The sequence below is a fragment of the Lutra lutra genome, chromosome 9 (assembly GCF_902655055.1).
Source record: "Lutra lutra chromosome 9, mLutLut1.2, whole genome shotgun sequence".
In the NCBI taxonomy this organism is placed as follows: domain Eukaryota; kingdom Metazoa; phylum Chordata; class Mammalia; order Carnivora; family Mustelidae; genus Lutra; species Lutra lutra.
The window spans coordinates 99538141-99560040 of NC_062286.1; the positions used below are offsets into that span (position 1 = coordinate 99538141).

At 46.1% G+C, this 21900-nt stretch overlaps 1 protein-coding gene across 1 annotated transcript in view; it reads right to left on the bottom strand.

The window, feature by feature from the left end:
• The window catches only part of SLC24A3 (solute carrier family 24 member 3), a 500867-nt gene that overhangs the window by 207971 nt on the left and 270996 nt on the right, over nucleotides 1-21900 (bottom strand). The window contains exon 3 of the mRNA XM_047746163.1: nucleotides 9139-9215. Within this exon, the coding sequence (XP_047602119.1) occupies nucleotides 9139-9215 (77 nt within the window). The remainder of the gene's footprint in view (nucleotides 1-9138; nucleotides 9216-21900) is intronic.

Sequence of the window (21900 nt, forward strand, 5' to 3'; positions counted from 1 at the left end):
CTGGCTCCTCAGACTGTGGAGCAGGCTGCAGATCTGGATCCCTGGGTGCAGAAGCTTCTGGGTTTTAAGGTCAGGGTTTTTTTGTTGTTGTTGTTGTTAAACTTGAAACTCCTGTCCGGAGTCTCTATATCATACCAGAGTCAGGGTTAGGGTGGGAGGCATGACAGATAGAGGGAAAAGAAAACCAAGTTTCCTCCAGGTAGCACTTATTCTGATGCCTTGAGGCATGATAAACCACAGGTCTTCTACTGAGCTTCTCTACACAACAGTGATTCTGGTATCTGTTTCCTGATGATTTCAGGAGACCACTGACAAAGATCCACACCACCAGGCACCAACATTTAAAATACATGGAGCAGGGCGCCTGGGTGGCTCAGTGGGTTAAGCCGCTGCCTTCGGCTCAGGTCATGGTCTCAGAGTCCTGGGATCGAGTCCCGCGTCGGGCTCTCTGCTCAGCGGGGAGCCTGCTTCCCTCTCTCTCTCTGCCTGCCTCTCTGTCTACTTGTGATCTCTCTCTGTCAAATAGGTGGATAAAGTCTTAAAAAAAAAATACATGGAGCATTTTCTGATAAATTAGAGCATGTAATGGACTACTTTATCCAGACTAGTTCTTTAAACCAGGACATACGACAAATCCAAATGGCAGTACCTGGTCATTCACTTAGCTTTGGTATTTACACTTTTCAAAGGAAAAACTACTACAAAACTTCAAATAGTCAACACATAGCTACTGTGTATAAATTGTGGCTGTTGGCAACATCATCTCAGAGGAACACATACATAAAATTTATTTCCCAAATAACGAAATAAATGAAAAAAAATACAGACAGTGCGGATGAGTGAAGCAAATAATACATAAGATGAAGAGAAGCATACAGCAGGCTCCCGGTGTCTGGCCCCCATGGGGAAATGTTTGGTGTCTAAGTCATGTGCTCACTCTCTGCCCTCACTGTTAAGGGCCAGATTTCATGGTGTCTGCTCCAAGGCTCATTCTGAAGCTCTTTGTATATCATACGGGGTTCAGGATATGATTCACAGAGACAGTAGAATTCATGTCACCCCTTGGTCTGTAGATGTCTAAAAGGGACTGGAATCTCCTAATTCTGCAACTGGCATTATGCATCTGATTTGTGTGGAGGCCAAGAAAATTAAGGCCATCCCACCCCAAGTTTAGCTGATGTGGGAAACAGAGGCAGAAGAAAATCATTAAAATTCCTTACCTACTGACAAGCCCTTGAAACAGACAAAGTGGCTCTCCCCTGGGGACTTAACTGCCCTCACCTTGAGGTTTTGCTAAGGACAATCCTACCCTGACCATCCTCCTACCGCAACAGGTCTGACCAGGATCCTGTAAGTCTACTTTAACAATTCCTTTAGAAAACTTTATCTCTGAACCTCCAAGATAGTGTCAAGAATCATTCCCAAGTATATGGGAATGATAGACCTCTAAAGGGTCTTAAGAGAAGATTTTTATTATTGGTAATAAATAACCTTTCTCCCAACAACAGCTAGCCCCTCAAGGTCCTGGAGACCTTGCTTCCAAAATTCCTTAGAGACTTACATCATCCATAATCCCCTTTATCCTCACCCACTGCCAAGTCCACCCCTACTCTGCCTTTAAAAACTCTGTAATCTGGTTCGGGGTCCAAGTCCCTACTCCGCTGTGCCGGGTATACTTGGGCCCAAGCTTAAGCTTGTCAAATAAACCCTCATGTGATTGCATTGGTGCTTGGCTCCTTGGTGGTCTCTCAGACGTGAAAACTCAGGCATAACAATTTGCATAACAATAATGGTAGGTTTTATCTGTTCAACCTGTGCCTTGGAAGCAGAACTGGGTATCAGGATTCCCGTGCAAGTCCTTTAGTTGGAAGCGGAGACTCCCAGAAAGCAGCAACAGACAAGCAGGAAAATGAGCTGGGGGAGAGCTGGGCAGATAATCAAGGTGTTATCAAGCAAGGCACTGTCTGGGCACCTAGAGCTTCTACCTGCTCCAGCAACTCTGGGATACAACCTAGAACAAATGTTTCATTTAGCCCAAGTAAGGCATGAAGGAATGGAGATATTTACCAACCAAGCCTGCTCCATCTGAGGGCTACTTCTGGGCTGTCCTGCATTCCGGTAGAATGGGCTCTGCGGACCAGAAAAAGCCCAGAGTTGTGCAGGCTGGAAGTTGGGAGGTGGGCAGGCACACACAGGTTGCAAGTACTAGGAGCAGAGGTGGGGCACTGTCTATGCAGGGCAGACACTCTGCCAAGAGCCTGGAATGCTTGCCTTCATGTATTCCTCAGAGCAACCTGATGACGTGGCTGCCATATTTATCTCCAGGGACAGATGAGGGAAACTGAGACTTGGCAAGGCAAAGCAACTTGCCCATGGCTATGGAGCTAATAAATGAAGAGCCAGGACTGGAACGCAGATGGATTTCATTCCAAGAGTGTGCTCTAACCCTCTTTATGCTTTGTATCCAGCTCAGGGGTCCTGGGGACATCAATCTCTCAGCAAGCCCATGAGACCTAATGGTTAAACCTGAGCCTTCTGAAGTGGGACCCAGGAGCAAGGAGGGGAGGGAATAACTTAAGATCTATTGAAACATAATAATTTACTCTCTTCGTGCTAATCCTCTCTGGACGCCAGTTTTAGCTTTGTGTTGACACTGACAAATTAAGGACATGCTCAGCACTTTTCCAAGAGTAAACAGCAAATTCCACAAGCTCTTCTAATCATTTTTCTCTTCCACGGTGAAATCCCTTAACTAAACACGTCTGCCTAGCGAGTGAACTGTTGCTGGGACCTTGCTGACCAGATCATACAGGTTCCTTTAAATTTCAAACCCCAGCAACTGCCTCTCTCCCAGAGCCCTGGGCCTGGCAAGGCACCAGCTTCAGAGAGGCCTTCCTGATGCCCCCTGTCTGGCTGCTCAGGAGGACGGGGCTGCCTCTGAGTGGATCTGGCTCTGGTCCCATGACAGGTGTTTGTAACAGGCTAATCACATGGGAGCTTAGAGGGGTGTGGGTGGGATGGAGAGAAGGTGAAGATCAAAAGCCTACCATTTACTGAGCACCTACTATGCACCTGCCACTCTACAGATGTGGAAACTGAGGTCGGAAGTTCTCTGACTTGTTCCAGAGCACTGAGCTTGTGGGTGACAGGTAACTGTCCTCACTCCTAATCTGGGTGTCTTGCCTCTTCATCAAACATCCCATTGGGCCCTGGCAATGACTTCCCTGCATCCCGTATGTTTGAATTGCTAAACCCAGGCTAGCCCTGAAGAGAATGAAATGAGGGAGCAACACCTCTTTGCTTTTTTCCTGTCTCTGTCTGCTTCTTGATTTCAAGCTGACAACATAAAAAAGGAAGGGAAGACGCTGAGTCTGAATCCATCGGAAGGCTTTCCAGGGCAGCCCCCTGCCACAAGAGGCTATTTAAATTTATGTTAATTAACATGAAATAAAAATAATCAGTCCCTCCATCACACTAACCATACTTCCAGGGCTGAGCGGACATACACAGGCCAGCAGGCTGCCCTACTGGACCAGGCCATCAGAGAACATTTCTACCAGCACAGAAAGTTCTATTAGATAGGGCTGGCGTATAAAAGTCGAGTTGTTTCACAGCCAAAAAAGCAGAGGGATAGCCTTGGAGAGACAAAAATCACCCCTGGGGTGGAGGTGGACCAAGAGCTTTGACATGCAAAGCTGCCTCTTCTTGGGCTGGTATGCGGGGGCGGGGGCAGCGGAAGGGGCCCCCTCCACCACCTGCTGGTAGCCTGGCCCTTCTGCCCTCTAATAACGGGCTGTTGCAGCAAATAGTTTATTCCTTGGCTCTTAACAAAAGCAATCTGGGCCCCAGAGGGGCACATCCAGAGAAACTACTCCAGATATTAAAATTAAATAGAGAGAACTGGAAGGAATTCAGGCCACAAGGAAATGACATCTCTTGGTGAGGCCCCTTCCAGACAGCTTCCTCCCCCAGGACTGAAAGGGGAATAGACCACGTGGGACCTGGGCCCTCCCCAGAAAGACCCCCCACCTGGCTGCTCCAAGAACACATCCAAATCAGCCTTCCTTTTAGCTCTGGGTGGAGGGGGGTAGTTTGGGGTTGGGGTTGCAGAGCCCAGACTCCTCCTTCAGAAGCTGCCCCAACGTCTGTATCTGCTGATGGCAGGCCTGTACTTTGATCATGTTGACTGGGTAAGACCAGACCCAGAAGGCAACCAAGTCTGGCTGGTGACCAGCTGGCTGGGAATTGAGAAAAAGTGAAGGGTACAGGGAGAGAGCCAGCAGAGCAGGTGCAAAAAGAGGCCAGCATGGGAACAGTGTGGAAAGGGAGGGCAGAATGGATACATCCAGGACATCTAGGCATTCTATCTGTCTGGGAGCCCTGGAAAATCAGCAACATGGAGGCAATATGGAATGGACCTAGAAAAAACACAATTCCAGAGGGAGCCTGGTATTTAAACAGCCACTCCCCCACCAACCCCGCTGCCTCACATCCCCATCACTTCCTCGGATGCCAACTGGTTTCCTCCCGCAGCTTTGGAGAGCAAGCCAGGTCGTAATGGAACCATGAGACAGAAATTAGCGAATTCCTTGAGTTTAAAAAGCAGGCTGATCTGGGAACAAGATGGAATTTGGTTGCAGGCTCACAGAGCCAGTTTCCCTAAATTCCCAGACCAGATTAAAGAGTCCTTGGGCTAGAGAAGGAGGAAAAGAAATATGGACAGGAACTGGGGTACAGGAAAGCCCCCATGCTTGGGATCCAGCCCTGGACACCATCGGTTTAGAGATCAATGGCCCTCACTTCCACTCCCAGGGAACCCTGGCTTGACCCCCACCACAAAAATTTAGCCTCTAATTCTGAAATGCTCCAGCCCATATAGAGCCCACCTCATGTGAACACACATGAGCTCCTAAAATCAGCACTGGATATAGGAGTGCAGTGAAGACCGAGATGTGGACAAGGGAGTCCCTACCACTGGACAGACTGGGCCTGAGGCAGATGACCAGGGACCTCTCAGTGGCTCATGCATTCTTTTGCTGCCTTGGGAAGCCTAGTGTGGCCCCAGTGGAGGCTACCCTAATGCTCCACAGAGGAAGTCCCTTCTGCATGCACAGGGTTGACACCCGAGTTTCCAGTGGGGCTTCTCCAAGCATACCCACGTTTTAGAACACAAAGATGGACATCAGAAACATTCTCGTTCCTAATTCTTTCTTGGCTGGTCCATGGATGGGTCTGAGCTCCTGGACCAGTAATGGAGCCCATCTCCCAGCCAGATTCACTTAGCAGGAATTTGCCTTCATAAGGGCTATACATTCATTTTTAGGACTGCGATCTGTTAGGTCCCCCAATAATGGGTCCCTGATTAAAGGAGCGAGACTGATATAAAGCGAAGGTCAAGCAAAGCTTTATTTCGCGCCAAGCATCAAGAATCAAACTGACCGGCCAGGGCCACGCCTCTTATAGAGAGTGGCGACCCTTCTCTGTTTCACAGACTAGCTTCTAAGGGCAAAGGCCATGTGGTCGGGCCTGGCCACGCACAGGCAGCCAATGAAATTGTAACACACAGAAAAAGCTGCACAGTGATGCTAGGTGACCAACTGAATTACAATTTACCCTATAGTAGACATTTGACTTAGCCTATCACCTGGTTAGAATTGGCGCCCAACAGTCTCCCAAAGGGCGGGGGCCCATACTCCTTGATAGCTAAGGAGACAGTATGCAATCCCCCACTGATCAGATGTCTCCACCTGGCCTGACCCACCCTTGTATCTGGGCTTTGTTACCTGGAGCTGGTTTCTAGGACTTGTTTTTAAGTAAATCCCCTGGAGGAAGAGAAGCAGGGACAGTTTAAGGGTTAAACAACAAGGTTATTGTTTAACCTTAATGGAAGCCTTTTGCTAAATAGGTCCTTACATGATCCTTTATACCACCTCTCACACACACATAGAAATATGTCTACCGGAAGAGGGGAATTACATTAAAAATGTGAAAAGAAGACTTGAAGCTTAGGAAGAATATTTTTGAATGCTGACAAGGTACACAGACGGTATTAATTTCTGCAATGGAAATTGACTTACTAAGGACAAGCCCATTTTGAGAAAGAATTTCAAATATTGATTATTTAAAGCTTCTTTTACTAGATGAGAAAAGCTTTTACTAGCTTGTCTTATAATCTCAAAGATTCAACTATCTACCGGGGGGATGATTAGCAAATTTCACAAGATATTCCTAAATCACAAAATTATTCACAGGCCTCTCTCTCTATTTAGGGCAGCCTCCATGGGCTTATAAGGTGCAAATTTCCTCACATACAGAGAATACTGCTTTAGTGTCCCAACATTATAACAGATGGGCTATCAAGCAGGTTCTAAGACCAGTGTGCTTTCTTGGGGATAGTTACTGTTGATACAGTTATACCAATGATGACTTTCCACACTAGCAAAGAATCCATCCATGAAGAACAGTCAGAAGGAACAGAAGTATTTTTTAGGGCAATCTCAGGATTTAGGGTTTTTGAAATCCACAAAACCAGACAGATTCAAGGGAAAATGAAAGCTGCAGCCTTCAGAAAGTTAAACCAGAAATGGCTCTTTGATTTCCAAGAAGCTCACAAAAGAGAGGATAGCATTTCTGTGAAAATCAAAGAAAAAGAGAAGCAAGTTGTGAAGTGAAGATTTAAAAGACTGTTTTGGGGTGTCTTCAGAAGCACCCATGTCCACAGACCAGGAATCGACCAGGGCTGAAGACTATGAGCTCTACGGAGACCCATGTGAAAAGCAAACCCATGTGGCCCAACTAGAATGGGGAATTTGGAGTTTGAGTGCAAATGAAAAGTTTAGTCAGGTTTCAGAGTAAGATCTGAAAGGACTGGGTTCTCCGGTCTAGAACCACCATGACCATCAGTGAATCCCAATGAAAGGACAGCCTCAGACCCTCTCCCTGGGGCAGGCTGCGGTGACAGGACACAAGTCTGGAGCCTTCGCCTCACTGGATGGGCAGACCCTGCTCTTCAGGGGCCCAGAGGCAGCTAGATGACATTCAGTCCCTTACACCTCCTCTTGATGCTCACGAACACCCATGCCTGGGGTGTTCTTAGGGTATTTAGACTTTGGGACCCCTGCCCAAATGGCCCTGAGCCTTTCTCTGTGGCCTGCCTGGGTCTTCATCACCTGACTAGAGCATAGACCATGCTGGGTCATCTCTGGCCATGCCTGACCCTAATCCCTAGGCAAGGAAGGATGGCAAGGTCAGGAATCTGCTTCCCCCTACTTCCAACTCAGCAGCTGAATCACCTCATGGTGCCTACAAGGTGATCCCCGCCCCTCACCTTCCCTGTCTTTAGTTTCTGTTCATTCCCGATGCCCTGCGCTTTCAAGTCTCTACATCTTTGATCATAGGTTTCCCTTTCCTTCCTAGAGTTCCTTTTCTCCCTTCTTTGGAAAATGCCAACCTACTCCAGTCCAACTGCAGTGACTGGGTCTCCACAGCCTGGAGACAGGGGAGCCTCATTGGTGCCAAGGGTGGCAGCTGGAATCCATATTAATTGCTCTGTGTGTGTGACTCTCCTGAAGGGCAGGGAGGATGGCAAAGAGTCTACTTTATATGGTGTTTTCAGAGAATGTCTTTGCTAAAAAAAGATTTCTCGTGCTTTTTCTTCAAGAGGAGAGTTCTGGGCAGTTGGGGCAAGTGGGGAAAGCTCTGAAGAGTTGATTGCTTTCACCACAAGGGGAGTCAAGCTGGGAGCAGCTTTGGGTCCAGGGAGGCTAAACATCTTGTCAGAAGCCACAGGCAGAACAAGGACAGCGGACCTGGGCTCCATACCCATGCCCCCGGTGTGGCCTGAAAAGGAAGGTGTTTGTCCCTTGCCCTTGAGTTGTGGTGGGTTTGTGACAATAATACAATCTTGTGGAAATGATGCGTGTGACTTCCGAGGCCAGAGCATTACAGGCCATGGGGCTTCCTCCTTGTTCACTTAATGTCCCTCTCCAAGTACTGGAGTGCCACAGGGAGTCATGACAGAGAGGCCACATGGAGGCACTCTGGCCAACAGTTCCAGACAAGCTGGAGATTTGGTCACTGCAGCCCGGACACCAGGCTCGAGGGTGGAGAAACCCTCTTGGGAGGGGGGTTCTCCAGCACCAAGGGCTCTAGTCCAGCTACTGGGGTCACTGTCAGCCATCTGGATTGTCCCCTCGCAGGCCCAGGTCCGGTGGCACAGCATTCCCTCTGTGCCCCTTCTAAACTCCTGACTCACAGACCCAGTGAGTAACGGAGAGTGGTCATTGGGTATGTTACAAAATTTGGAGAATTTGTTTTACAGCAATAAATAACCAAAATGGAATTAAGAGAATTTCGGGGAAGAGTGAATATCATAGAGACGGGAAAGCACAGTGGCGTACCTAATCCAGGATTTGGCCTGGGTCTTTCTGATTCTGCAGCCACTCCTTAGATATATTTTCACGTACACACCCTCCCCACGATCTCCAAACAGGGGCAAAGAAAAGTGAGGACCTTCCATGCCCTGGGTCTGCTCTAGGGCAATGGTGGACATTAGGAACCAGAACAAACGTTTATTGCTTGCCTACTCTAGGTCAGATGCCGTGTCAGCGACGTGACACGTAATCTGTTAATTTCACAAATACTTTGTCACTACCGCATGCCAGAAATGGGTCTGGGAAAGAAGCCATGTGCAAGACCATGCCCCAGTTCCCCTGGGCTTGCATGTGAGTGAGGCTGATGGACAGGAAACAAATAATGATAGCATAATATGTCAGATAGTGATCAGTAATATGGAGAAAAACAAAGCCCAGGATGGGGAAAGATGATGGCATTCTAGAGAGGCTGGTTAGTAAAGGGTTCCCCAAGAGGGTGGCACTGGAGGAGAGAGAGCAAGGTTAAATAGTAGACAGCAAATCTTGCTGACCTGGGAACCCAAGGTTTAGACTCTGATATCAAGGAAAGAATATGTTGCTATCTTCCAGCTTATGAGCCTGCAACCTCCTACACAAGGTACATATGGAGACTGCCCTCCACGGGGTTCGGAGGACCCATGCCAAGGGTTCATCTCACTATGCCCACCCACCACTGGCCAGGTCTCCCCTCCGGACCCTCTAGCAGAGCCCCAAAAGGGATACTTACGCAGAGCACGTGGAGAACGACCGCCCCCTGTCTTCGATCCTCGTTGGTGAAGATGTCATTAGGGAATTCGTGCAGGGCTGAAGAACGGAAAGAGAAAACCAGCTCAGAACAGAGGATAATATTTTCAGCTCTGGAAGACTGGGACAGTCACGCCTGTCCTTGTTTTAATGCAGAATCCATGAACTTGGATGAGAAAAAATTATATCTTTACATTCACACATCTCTACCTGGAATTTAGTGTTTCCTTCAGGTAAGAAAGTAGGCAATAAACCTCAGGAGTGTGAAAAGCACAAGAGACTCCGGCCCCATCAGATATGTTTTCATGATACGTTATACTATATGCCCACAGCAGCTCTTGCTCACCGCTGCAACATTGGGGGGCAGTTAGATCACCCCTTGTGATTTATAGTGTTCATGAGAGCAGAGGTCTGTAGGCTTCCCTGCATTACCAAGGGGGTCCATGGGACACACAGGGTTAAGATCCCTGCCCTAAACTATCCCTCCTTTCCCACCAGGACTGTCTTGGCTTGGGGCCTCGGGCCTGGTGCAACACCTTCCCTGGTCTTTCTTACCCTTTCTGAATTTGACCCACATTTGCCACCCCTGAAATGGACTATCAAGCACAGAGCTGCTCATGCCTGTCTCCCTGGTCCCAAGCCTTCCCTACTGGGCGATGAAAGCCCCAGTCTGTGCACTGGCAGTGCCAAGATGGTCCTGGCTGTTCCCTACTAGAGCTTTCTTCTCTTCTCCCACTCTTTTATACTTTGCATGTGCTCATTCACTTAGTTACTAACTCCCGGGCAGCTACTGTGTGCCAGGCCATGCTCTCACTGCTAGAAATTTGACAGTCAACATTGTTGCATGGGTGTCATATTCATAACAGACAGGACCATTTGCTATTCCTTGAGCACGCCTTGCATTTATTTGCTTTCTTTTTATGTCTTTATCTGCACAGATTATACCATCAGCCCGAGATATCCCCTTCTCCAAGTGATCTTCTCTCCCTGCCTTTCATAAAATCCCATCAGCTTCAAGGCCAGAGCCTTCATAAGGCCTCCTGTAGGACCCATGGCTCTCGTCTCTGGAAGACGCATCAGAGCAGGCTCTGCGGGAAGCTGTGCATGTTTCCCTGCCCTTGGCCCCATCTTTAGCAAATTTGGCCAGCTGATGAAAGCAGACTTTCTCTTGGAGCTCCACAAGCTCTCCGTCCATCTCCAGCACACAAGTGGGACAACTATCACCAGTGGACAGGGAGGATGTACAAGATGACACCTGCTTGCCACGTGTCTTGTTTTGGGTTCCCCCCAAAGCAGACCTTCAGTCAAGGATTTGGGGATACATAGCTTATTTGGAGGTGACTCCTAGACACGCTATGAGCGAGGAAGGGGAGGAGACCAGGGAAGGAAGGGAGTCAAAGACAATAACATTGATGAGTGAGTGGGTGACCACACAGGACACCTGGGGTCCAGTCCCGCTGCAGATCCGGGGAGACAGCACAGAACATGCTTCTGGTTTGCAGCTTGTTGGCCAGGCTGTTGGCCCAAGATGCAAGTCTCTGGCTAGTCCTTGAAAAAGTTCTGCTCTCTGCTTCCAGGGCATCATCAGATAAAGACAACCGCGTAACTGAAAAAGTTCTGCTCTCTGCTTCCAGGGCATCATCAGATAAAGACAACCGCGTAACTCTTTCCAGAGCCACAGCGGTGGTGATATGGCCTGAGGCTACATCCAGCATATGAAGCACAGATCACCTGCACATGTCACAGGTGTGATCACACATGCTAGTTTTGTCCTATTCTTCATGTGATGAAGTGGAGAAGACAAGGAAAGAGAGGGAGGTCATGATCTGCCCACACCCCTCCAAGTGGCTCTCTAAGCTGAAGCTATTCCAAACAGGCTGCACTGAGTCCTCCTGATCAATGGATGGGAAAAATGAGGGCAAGCCTGGAGGCTTTCACTTTGAAGACCAAATGACACGACAATCTGGAAATTACCAGAAGGGGACAAACATTCACAGAGCAAGGTTGAAGTTTGTCCGTCAGGCCCTGGGCACTGCAAGGATTCCAGCCACTTTACTGAGGAGTCTCTGTTCTAGCGTCTTCCCTCTATGGGCCTAATGTTTCTGGCTGGTGTGCTCTTGTCCAGTAAGCAGAGCTAGCGGAGGCCTTCCAGCCTCCCTGGTGAGAAACCCTTCGACTTCCTCCTCCCTGAAACTTCCCTGCTGCCCACAGTATCCACAGAGGCTGGATCTGGGGAGACTTGGTATTTGCAGCCCCCCAGTCAATTCCTGCCTGTCCTTCTTCCACACCTCCTGGCTTTCCTTGTGCACACAGGATGTCTTACACTCTTAGGAGATGCTTTCTCACACTTCCTCCTTTGAACTTCTCTTTGAATTTGCCTGAATAAATTTTAGTCCAAATAACCATCCCATGGCTCTCACCTTGCCCTCCCCTCCCGAAGTTGTTCAGTGTGGATCAGGAACCAAGAGAAATGTCCTTTTCTGTCCACTTCCCAAACCCAGGACACTGATGTTCTCCATGGGTCACCCCCATGGTGGGGAGTGGAGCAAAGGTAAGGAGAGGAAAGGCCCTGCTGGGTGGGCTGGAAACCTTCCAGCCCTGGCTGGTCCCCATGTTCACCTGGACTTGTCCAGACCACGCTGGAGGCTATGCCCTTGAATGAGGTGGGACCCACAGAGCCAAGTGCTGGCTCAGGAAGGGCTGAGGCGCTGTCCGAAGTCCTGGCCAAGCAGGCCACTGGCAAACTTCCTCATGAAATTGAACCTGGCTGGTCAGTGGCTGAGATAAGGGGTGGGTGTGATGGCAGGGGTGGAAAAGCAGAGGAGAGGCAGTTAAGGATTCTCAGATCAGTCTGCTTCGAGAACAACAACAAAATTCTTATTTGGTGGTTCACAACAATGTGGAAAGAATGACCAGGGTCAATATCCCCCAGCAAGCTACTGACATGGATCCCACTCTACTTATTCCTTATAGGTCCTTTGTGTAAACATGTATTGGGCTGGTGATGAAATTCTAACAATAATTTCAAAGAGCTAATGCACAATTTGCAAAGAGGAATACATATATTTTATTTCGCTCCTATAGAATCATCTTTTGGTGAAAGTTACAAGAAAATATTTTTTAAACATGAGCTGGAGTCCCTCTCCTCTTGCCCTCCAGGCAGTAAGCCCTCCTTCAGAGGTCCCACATGCCTATGTTTGAGGGTGGGTCCCTCAAGAGCAGACCTTGAGACAGAGATATGAATGCCAGCAGTTTATCTGGGAAGTGATATCTGGGAGGAGGGAGACAAATCAGAAAGGGGCTGAGGCAGTAGGCTCAAATTTGCTGGGGCCCCTCTGAGAGATGGTATAGAATATGCCTCAGTATTGTCACAAATGCTCATCCATCACTGTTGAAGGCTGTCCTAAACACTTTAGGGCTAACCCTTAACACTCCTCATCTCTGCACTTGGCTAACTCGGTGTGTATGTGGGACCAGAGAAGGCCCCAGACAGAGTCACAGGTGCTTCAAGAAACCACCTGCATGTCTGTTGGCCATCTGAAAGATGGCCGCAATTCCTCTTCATTGCTCCTTCCTGTCTAATCTCAGAGTACGGTTAGTGCACAGAGCTGGTGTCTAATAATTGTCAGCAGGATGAAGAATGCTAAAGGAATCCCCAGTCCTGGACACTGACTGGGGATGGAATATGCCCATCTTGTCCATCTGGCCCAACTGGTCAAGAAGAGGGCTGCCAGCAGCAGCTGCTTGCCTCCTTGAGCCCGAGCTAGCTCCCTACCTGACAGGTAGGCCCCAAATACACCTGAGAAATTGTGTTTTCAGAACAGCTACAGCTGTCCAAGATAACCTGTAAAGATACATTGTGGCATGCTGGACTAGAAGGTTCTTCCCAGTGCTTCTTGGCCTCAGTTTCCTCATCTACAAAACAAGGTAGGGCTGCTAGAGCCTCCTGCAGAGCTAATGGTAGTAATGCCATCCCATGTGTCTTCCATTTTTGGTGTGCTTCTTCACACCCAAATCCAAAGAACCGGGGGCATTTCTTGGCCAAGGTGGGAGCTGGATGGTTACCCATCTCTGGGAACTTGACACTGCCCTTGGGCTTTTGGTTAGGTTTTGCATAAGGACCCAACATGGAGCATCAGGCCTGGGTTTGGATCCGACCTATACCACTTATATAACTCATGGGTTATCTTATCCTCTCTCAGAGCCCTATTTCCTTCATCTGTAAAATGGGTGGGTGAATGCCAGCTTTGCGGGGTGGCTGGGGAGAATGTAGGCAGAGTATGTAAAATGCCTCCCACCATCTTCCTAGGCCACTTATAGTGAGTCTTCATAATTATAACAATGATGGGATGCTGGTCTGGCCTGGGGACAAGGACACATTGTTTTCTGGTCTTGGAGTTGAAATCCTCCTACTGCCAATTCCCACCTGCTTTGTGCTGGCATCTGTTTCTCTAGGATGGTGTTTAGTCTGAGAGAGCTGTGTGAATGCATGTACCTCTAGATATATGCTTCCCCTGTTCAGGCTGCGTTGGAGCCAAATGGCCCACGTGGTGTGCTGGGAACAGCTACACATCCAATGGAGGGTTCCCCCAAATACCTTCAAAATCCTCAACTCTTTTTCTGCAGCTCTCGTTCTCTCCCCCAATTTTCCTTTTAGTACATCTTGTCAGCTCAGGGGAGCCAGCAAAAGCAAGCAGTGCTGTTCCCATAGAAACCACAGAGCCCTGAACAGAGTGGATTCCCCTTACCAAGGCAACAGCAGTCAGCTGTCCTGCTTCTCCTGGCTGCTTTCCTGAGGCCTGAGTTTGATGAGTCCAAGTGGAGGTTTGCAAGGGATAGAGAGTATTTTCTGTTTCATTTGGGGGAAAAATTGTAGCAGGGACAGTCATGGCATCTATAGGCATACTGATCTCATGTTGATTACATGGAGTCTTCCAAGATGTAGTTCCAAAAATTTAGCTACCTTAACACGTTTGAACGAAGGGAATCTGACTGCTACAACCGTCACAACACTGGCCTTTCATCCCAGGGGCCTTTTTATAACAAAATACCTTGCACATTTTATTGACTTGTCTCTTGGGAGTTGCCCAAGAATTTAGGGTTGACACTGCCCAACTTCTCCCGTGCATGATGCATGACTTCATGCTTCTGCATTAGACAATTTCCTCCACCTGAGTGCTCCATCCCATAAAACCTTCTGTTCCCCCTCCCCTGGCGTTAACACCAGGAGAACACCATTAGCCAGCTGTCGTAGTACTCAGCCTCCCATGGAGTCTTCCAGACTCTTTCTGTGGTGTCCTTGTCCTATAAGTACCCAATAAGCGGTTTTCCAACCAACTGCAGTCACCTTTGATTCCCACACTGTGAACTCCTTGTGGAAAGGAACCGTGCGTTTTTCTCTCTCTGTGGCCAGCACCCACTGGGCCAAGGTCCATGAAAGAGAAAAATAAATACCATGAGAAGACAAGTGTGAACAAACTTAGAGGGACTTTCTCCCAGGGATGGTTTTCGTATAAACACAAGACAGAATTATTAACTAAGAAATCCTGTTGGGAGAAGCAGAGCAGTAAAACTCCCAGCAGTTGGGAGTGGCTATTTTGGCTGTTCTTTGTTCTGGAGACCTGGAAGGACTATACTTCTAGGTTCTCTTTAAGGGTAGGTGGGGCCACATGGCTTGCTTTGGTCAATGAAATGGGAGCAAACGATATATGTCACACTTCTAGGCAGGCTTTAATAGCCAGTGTCTGATTCATCACTTTGCATTTTCTTGTCTAAATATGCATAGAATCATACAGCAGGATGAATTTTGCATCAGCTTGAGTCCCTGAGCAACTGATATCAGAATCCTACTCCTCTGACATGCACATTTTATACCTGTAGGATGAGTAAAAAAATAATGTGCTTCTTCTCTTAGCCACTGAGGCTTGGGGCTGTTTGTTACTCAGTGTAGCCCAGCCCATCCTGAGTAATGCAAAAGCTAATATGGGACTCAGCATTCTGCATGTGAGGCCTTGCCTCATCAATTTTTGGTTTCTTTTGCCTTCTCCAACAGACCAGAGGAGGACAGTTAAGGCTGGAAGGAATTTATCCTTCTCTTCTCTGCATTCCCAGTGCCTAGTGAGGTGCCTGGCACAGAACAGTCACTTAATTAAGAGTGTTTGTTGATTAAGTGAACACATATGTCATAACTGAAGGTCCCTGAACAAAATTATCCACAAAGGAATCTATGTGAAAATGGATATATTCTCAACTTAACTCTCTAAATATTTAGTCTCTGGAAAAGTTTCAGAGACATTTTGGTGCCCTTCTCTTATGCTCAGTGAGGTTCAGTAAGCCACAAAAGTACAGGGGTGGGAGGTGGGGTGGGACGTATATGGCAATGGGAGAGTATAGGGTGTCCCAGAGAATTGCAGGCTGCTGGGAGGTCGTCTTTGGAATCTGAGTCTCAACAACACTGGAAAATGTATTAACAAATCAATCATATGCAAATAAACATGCAGTTACTCAGTTCTTCACACATGCCAGGTACCCTAGTCAAACCCAGTTACAGAAAGGCAAAGGATGCACTGTCCTGGTCACTGATGAGTCATCAGCTGAGTGGACCAAAGCAGAGGTTGGAAGCAAGGGAACATTCAGCTCTCTCTGCAACCATCCCAATACTTAAGGATGGAACTAATCTTTATTGAGTCCTATAACTATTTTTCACTTTATCATGGTTTTTTTTTTATAAAATACTGCCTTTTGTTGATTGAAATCTTTTTTTTTAAGATTTTATTTATTTATTTGACAGAGATCACAAGTAGACGGAGAGGCAGGCAGAAAGAGAGAGAGAGAGAGGGAAGCAGGCTCCCTGCTGAGCAGAGAGCCCGATGCGGGACTCGATCCCAGGACCCTGAGATCGTGACCTGAGTTGAAGGCAGCGGCTTAACCCACTGAGCCACCCAGGCTCCCTTTATCATGGTTTCTATGATAGGAATCTTTATCCTCAGTTTACAGATAAGTAAACCAAGACCCAAAGAAGGCAAGTCATGAGCCAAAGTTCACACAGATGGTAGTGGAGGGCCTGAGATCATGAGTGGGGTCTGACTTTCTAGCATGTTGATTCTTCCATATTAGAAAGGGCAAACTGACCTTTCTCCTCCCTTGACTTTGAAGGTCACAACTTCTTCCCTTCGAAAGCCAGAAACAAAATCTGGATTCAAATGGATCAATGTGTGCATGGAAATGAGACCATAAACAGCATCTCTGTGAAGGAGGATATAACCAAGGGTCATGGTAACCAAGAGCCTCAATGTGGCTGTCAATCAAAAAGATACTACCACTCAAATTTGCTGAGAAAGTTGGTTTCAAATGCTTATGTGGTGACATTTGTTTACCACAGGCAGCCAGGGTTTTGTAAGAGCCTAAAGACCTGGACCTGAAGACTTCCTTCACCACTTACGAGTTCTGTGGCCTTGGGTAAATTCCTTAACCTCTTTCAGTCTTAATTTCTTAACGTGCAAAATGGGAGGATGAAAACAACACCAGTTTACATAGTTATTATGAAGATGAATTGTGATGAAATTTATGAAACATGTAGTACCTAGAATCAGGCAAGTAATTATCAAATGATAGCTCCTTTTACTTTATTAAATAGTAGAGAGATAAAAATATGAATAAGGCTTGTTTCCCAGGACATCAGTGTCTGGGGACACTGCCCACATTCCTGGAATCCTACCACTTTTAGGCTAAGCAATTACCAGCACCTGCGTCTGTCTGCCTGAAGACTTTCCCTAAGGCAGAGATGGGGTTCTCTGCCCAGATACTGCAGGCTGGATATGCTGGAGAATTAATACTGCTCTTTCCCCCAGGTGAAGCCCTCAACCCAAGTCTGATGAAAGGGTGGGTGTATAAACACCTCAGCTCCCTCACCACCTGGGTGAGATAACTCTCAGATGTGTCTGGTGCTATTTGCTAGCACCCTCAGCTGGGTAAAGCTCTGGGTGCTCAGTGTGACAACTGGCTTTGTAACACTCTTTTGATTGGATGCCTTCCTTTTCCTGTCTCACTTCCTGACTCCCCTATCTGGATCACCTCCCAAATAAACCTGTACTTGAATCTGCCTCAGGGTCTACTTCTGATGAACCCATATTTAGACAAGGGAAGCTAAGAATTTTGCATGTTGGCACCTCTCCATTTCAACAAAGATTTATTCTTCCAGCAGAGGACTCATCCATATTCAGGTGAATTGCCCCTCCAATAATGGTAACAGTTTTCAATGGCCTCACTTCTATACATTTATAAGGGATTGATGCATCCTGCTTTGTTGACAGCAGCATGGAACCACCTAACTCCTGAATCCAGGTTCGAAGACTGTCTGCCATGTTTTGATGGTGCTGAAGTTGATCCAACACACCCATGAGAAGTTCCTTGATTTCCACTTCAGAGCTCTTTTTCTCATATCCATATTGGCAGGAGATTTAAAAAAATCATCCCACAAGCTTTTCTCCTGGAAGGGAACAGACATTCTTTGCAACTAAAGAACCCCAATCATTAGTTACCAAAGACTTTTGGCCTGGCAAGGCACTGCAATGTAATTTGAGGAACTGGAAACATATTTCTTTATCAATAATAAAAAACCATGGCCTCAGCATTGCTCATGTCTCCAAGCCAGTAGCTACTGTAGAAAATACAGTGATCCCATGACTAATTTAGTGTTCTCAGGCCACAAACATGGCAGCACATAGAAGGAGGCCTATTTGTAGGGGCAAGAGCCTACAACCTGTATTTGTTGCTCATGTGGGATGACCATGGCTATATCATTAAAAGAAATGGAATATTTATGGTCAATAGCCCTGTGGTGTTCAGAACTTTAGGCCCCTCATGGACTGCTCTGTTCTTCAAAATGTTCCTTGGTGCCAATGTTAGAGAATGTGTGGCTGGATGGACTGGGGTCTGACCCAGGTGTTTCATCTGTTATGATTTCATGTCTGCTTACTGATGCAGAGAAATTCAGACCAACAAACTGATATGCACAGAAACCCACTACATAGTTCCTTAAGGGGATGCACACTGGTAAAAGAAAAGGTCATTCCTCCTCAGCATCCTTGGGGAGAATGAGGGTGCATGTCCTAAGAAAGGACAAGTGCAATTTAAACAGTTCTTTTTGAATGTAGTAATTCCCCATAAGACTTTAAATCGACAGTTTTCCTTCTTCATGTGTTTACTTTAGAGCAGAGATGAAGTGTGCATGCTAAATGAGCGGACACTCCAAAATCAATGATTTCTTTTGAAAAAAAAAAAAAAAAAAGTGTTAATCCATCACATTTCAGAGCCAGAAGTAACCCATAGTGTTCTGTTGGTCTATAGATGGGAAGGTAATAACAGAAGGATTTGGTGAGAAGCACAGTTAAAGTTTTTCCTCTGTTTTCTCCTTTCAAAATCCATTTTTTTCTCTTTCACCCTTGATGATATTCCATGATCACCAGTTTCAGAATCAGAAAATAGATCTCATCGCACATGTTCATCAGTAGAGTGGTAACGACTGGCTGTTAGGCTGAGTCTTAGATGGGGTGCAGTGTGGGAGAGGAACGTGATCTATTAACAATGCTGCCATATTGGTTATGAGAATGGGGATGGGGACATGTGTGCTTCTCATTTCCCTTCACTGAAGCTTTGCTTACAAAGTGCTAAATTGAAAGAATAACTGGCATTCCCTGCTCCTAGTAATAGTAATGACTACCACAGTTTCCTTTAATATGCATCTCTTTTTGAGCATTATTTATTTAAAGATGGGGGGATGAAAATATTTCAATACAATCTCCCAAAGATATAAAATATATTCAAGCAGATTCATTAGGCTGTTACAAACCTAAAATACAGTTGCTTGAAATCTGGTCTACAGCAATGAAATAAATACCTAAAGAAACTCACAGTTAGTTGTAGGAAGAGATGTAAATAAATAAGACAAACGACTGGCTAACTTAGCTGGCAAAACACATTACTCCTCATTTAGTACCTGGCAACCTCTGCTCCTCCTTGGAAGAAAAATTAACATGTTACCTGGAGGAAATAATTTTCCTTTTTATGTTGACATATATTAAATATTAGCTACCTATGGTTTGGGGTCAAAACACTCAAGAATCTAACTATATCTGGAACTCTTTTAAGGGTAGGTCTCAAATCAGAGTTTTTTGTTGGATCACTAAGTTTGTGCATTCAAAGTCTACATTCCAAATATGATGGTTCCATCTGAATGAAAATTATGAGAAGATTATAATTAATCCAAGACTAAAAGTAATTACTGTATCAATTTTTTCTTCTTTTTTTTTTTGGCTGTAGTGATGGTACATTATGGTTTTGAACGAAACAGACTAAATACCTTTTGTTTTCACAATGTGCTTTGTCCTCCAAACTAGGCTTTTAAGGGTATAGACCAAGAGTAGGACCAAGAAAGATCCCTCAAGAAGGTCACTGTGCTGTCTTGTAGTTACCAGAGCAAGGCTGGTTACAGTGTGTAGCAGACAAGATTAAAACAAAAGAATTTAGAATCTACTTGACGTATGTCTAGTAATTTTATATCGTATATCTGACTTTACAGAAGATGCACCGAGAAGACTCTGGATTCTGTTGTCTTCCTCAGAACAGTGTTGAATTTGTTCCAGTAGGCAGTTAACTACTGCAGGGTCATCTCTGGTGGTGGTTTTAGGCTTTTTTCTGACAGAAGTCTGTTCTGATTATGCTCTTTATCTTGGGATGAGGTCCTCACAGGATTTCTTTTCTTTTTTTTTTTTTTTAAAGATTTTATTTATTTATTTGACAGACAGAGATCACAAGTAGGCAGAGAGGCAGGCAGAGAGAGAGGAGGAAGCAGGCTCCCTGCTGAGCAGAGAGCCTGATGCAGGGCTCGATCCCAGGACCCTGGGATCATGACCTGAGCTGAAGGCAGAGGCTTTAACCCACTGAGCCACCCAGGTGCCCCCTCACAGGATTTCAATGGGAAGTCTGACCTGTTTACCAAGCCCCTTACACATTGGGGACTTGAACTCCAGAGTTTGTCTTTCCAGAGCAATGTGAAGTCCCTACTCAGCAATTTCAGGCTTTTAAGCCATTGTTCCCCCCAAACTGAAAGAAGGAAGCCACACCTGTCAGCTTTTCCCCTGTGAAACTCCCTAGTATGTGCAGATAGAGCTGGAACAGAGCTGGGGGATAGAGGTGGAACAGAAAGCAGGGATCTTATTGGGCTGAGGTCTCCAAGACTGAAGTTTGGAGCTTCTGAAGGAGCTAGAAACTAGGCATCCCAGAAAGGAAGGTTTCAGAAAGGGGGAGCCCTAACATACATGTAAATTCCCCTGAAGTCTTTGACACCTGAACTGTCCATGCTTGCGGGCACACCAAGCAGTGTGGGGGGAACAATGACTATACTCTGGATTTTTGACTTCAGTTCATAGTAGAGTAGCTTGCATTGGATTAATTCTCCTATAGGAACAATTACGGACTCTGGAAAATAAAGAAAAACAATGTTTAAAAACTCTGGAAAGTTAATGAAACAAACAGAATATATTCTGCATCATCACCTATGGCAGAAAACTTACAGGAAACTAAATTCACATTATAGGTTCCCAAACTTGATTAGCCCCATTAAGTTCTCCATGGAACTAAGGCAACCTGGAGGAACCATGTGGCCCAGTAGTAAATAAAGACCTCGGGAACGTGAAGGTCATTGGAATGTGCTGGCAAGATCTGATAAAGGGCCACAGGTCATTTAATTGCATACAAACTTATATATGGATAAACCAGGATTTGAGCAAAATGGGACCTTGATATAGCAGAGCTTATAGGAAGTGATGATGCAGCCTCCCACAGCCTTCAACTACAAATATTTCAAGGTCAAGACAACCCAGAAAAGCATCTGTGGCAGTTCTGATGTCTCTGACAGGTGATATTCGAAGGCTCAGAGGCAAGAATGTGTGTTAGGGGACAAAGGGTATTGGAAACCAGTTACTGCCAAGGGAGTGAAATCATGTTCTACTTCTTTAGGAGTCTGGAGGTTCTCATACATTTTCCCATAAGTGTCAAATTGTGACATCCTACAAGATGTTGGCAAATTGAAATTCACAGCAATAGAAGGTAGGTGTTTAATCAGTGCCTTTCAAGTCCAGACAAATTTTTGAAGCTTCAGAAATAGGAAAGAAAGGTAGGCAGCAAATCAAACTTCTGACTAAATCTGGTCACTAAATCAAGCACATAAACATATTAGTGATTAATTTTTTTAAAAGGAAGAAAAAGAAAATTCTGCTAAATTCCTGAATTAGTCAAGAACAAAATAATCAAAACTACATTTCTGTTGAAAGTTAAGTGGAAAGGCATCCACAAAGGAAGAGGGAGGGGGTCCACTTTGTTCTTGCCCCAGAACCCCATCACATTCCCTATCACAAGTCAATGACCTTTTGCCCCCCTCACCCCTGAAATTAGAATTTAGTGTCATAGCTGTTTGGCTTGTGTCTTTCTATGTGCTTGCATATCATTGCAGGATTGTTGGAGTTGAAAACACATTCAAAGAAATCAACATCATTATTTTGAGATCAAAAAAAGAAAATGCAAGGGAAACATAAACTTTGTGATGCATTAACCTCAGTCATCATGTCACAGAAGCCTCATGCAAATGTATGTATTTATTGTCATAAACCAGGACAAATCTCAGGCTCACTTGAGAAAAGGCTGGTCAGAGAAAATGAAGACCCCTTGAAACCACCACCATCTAAAG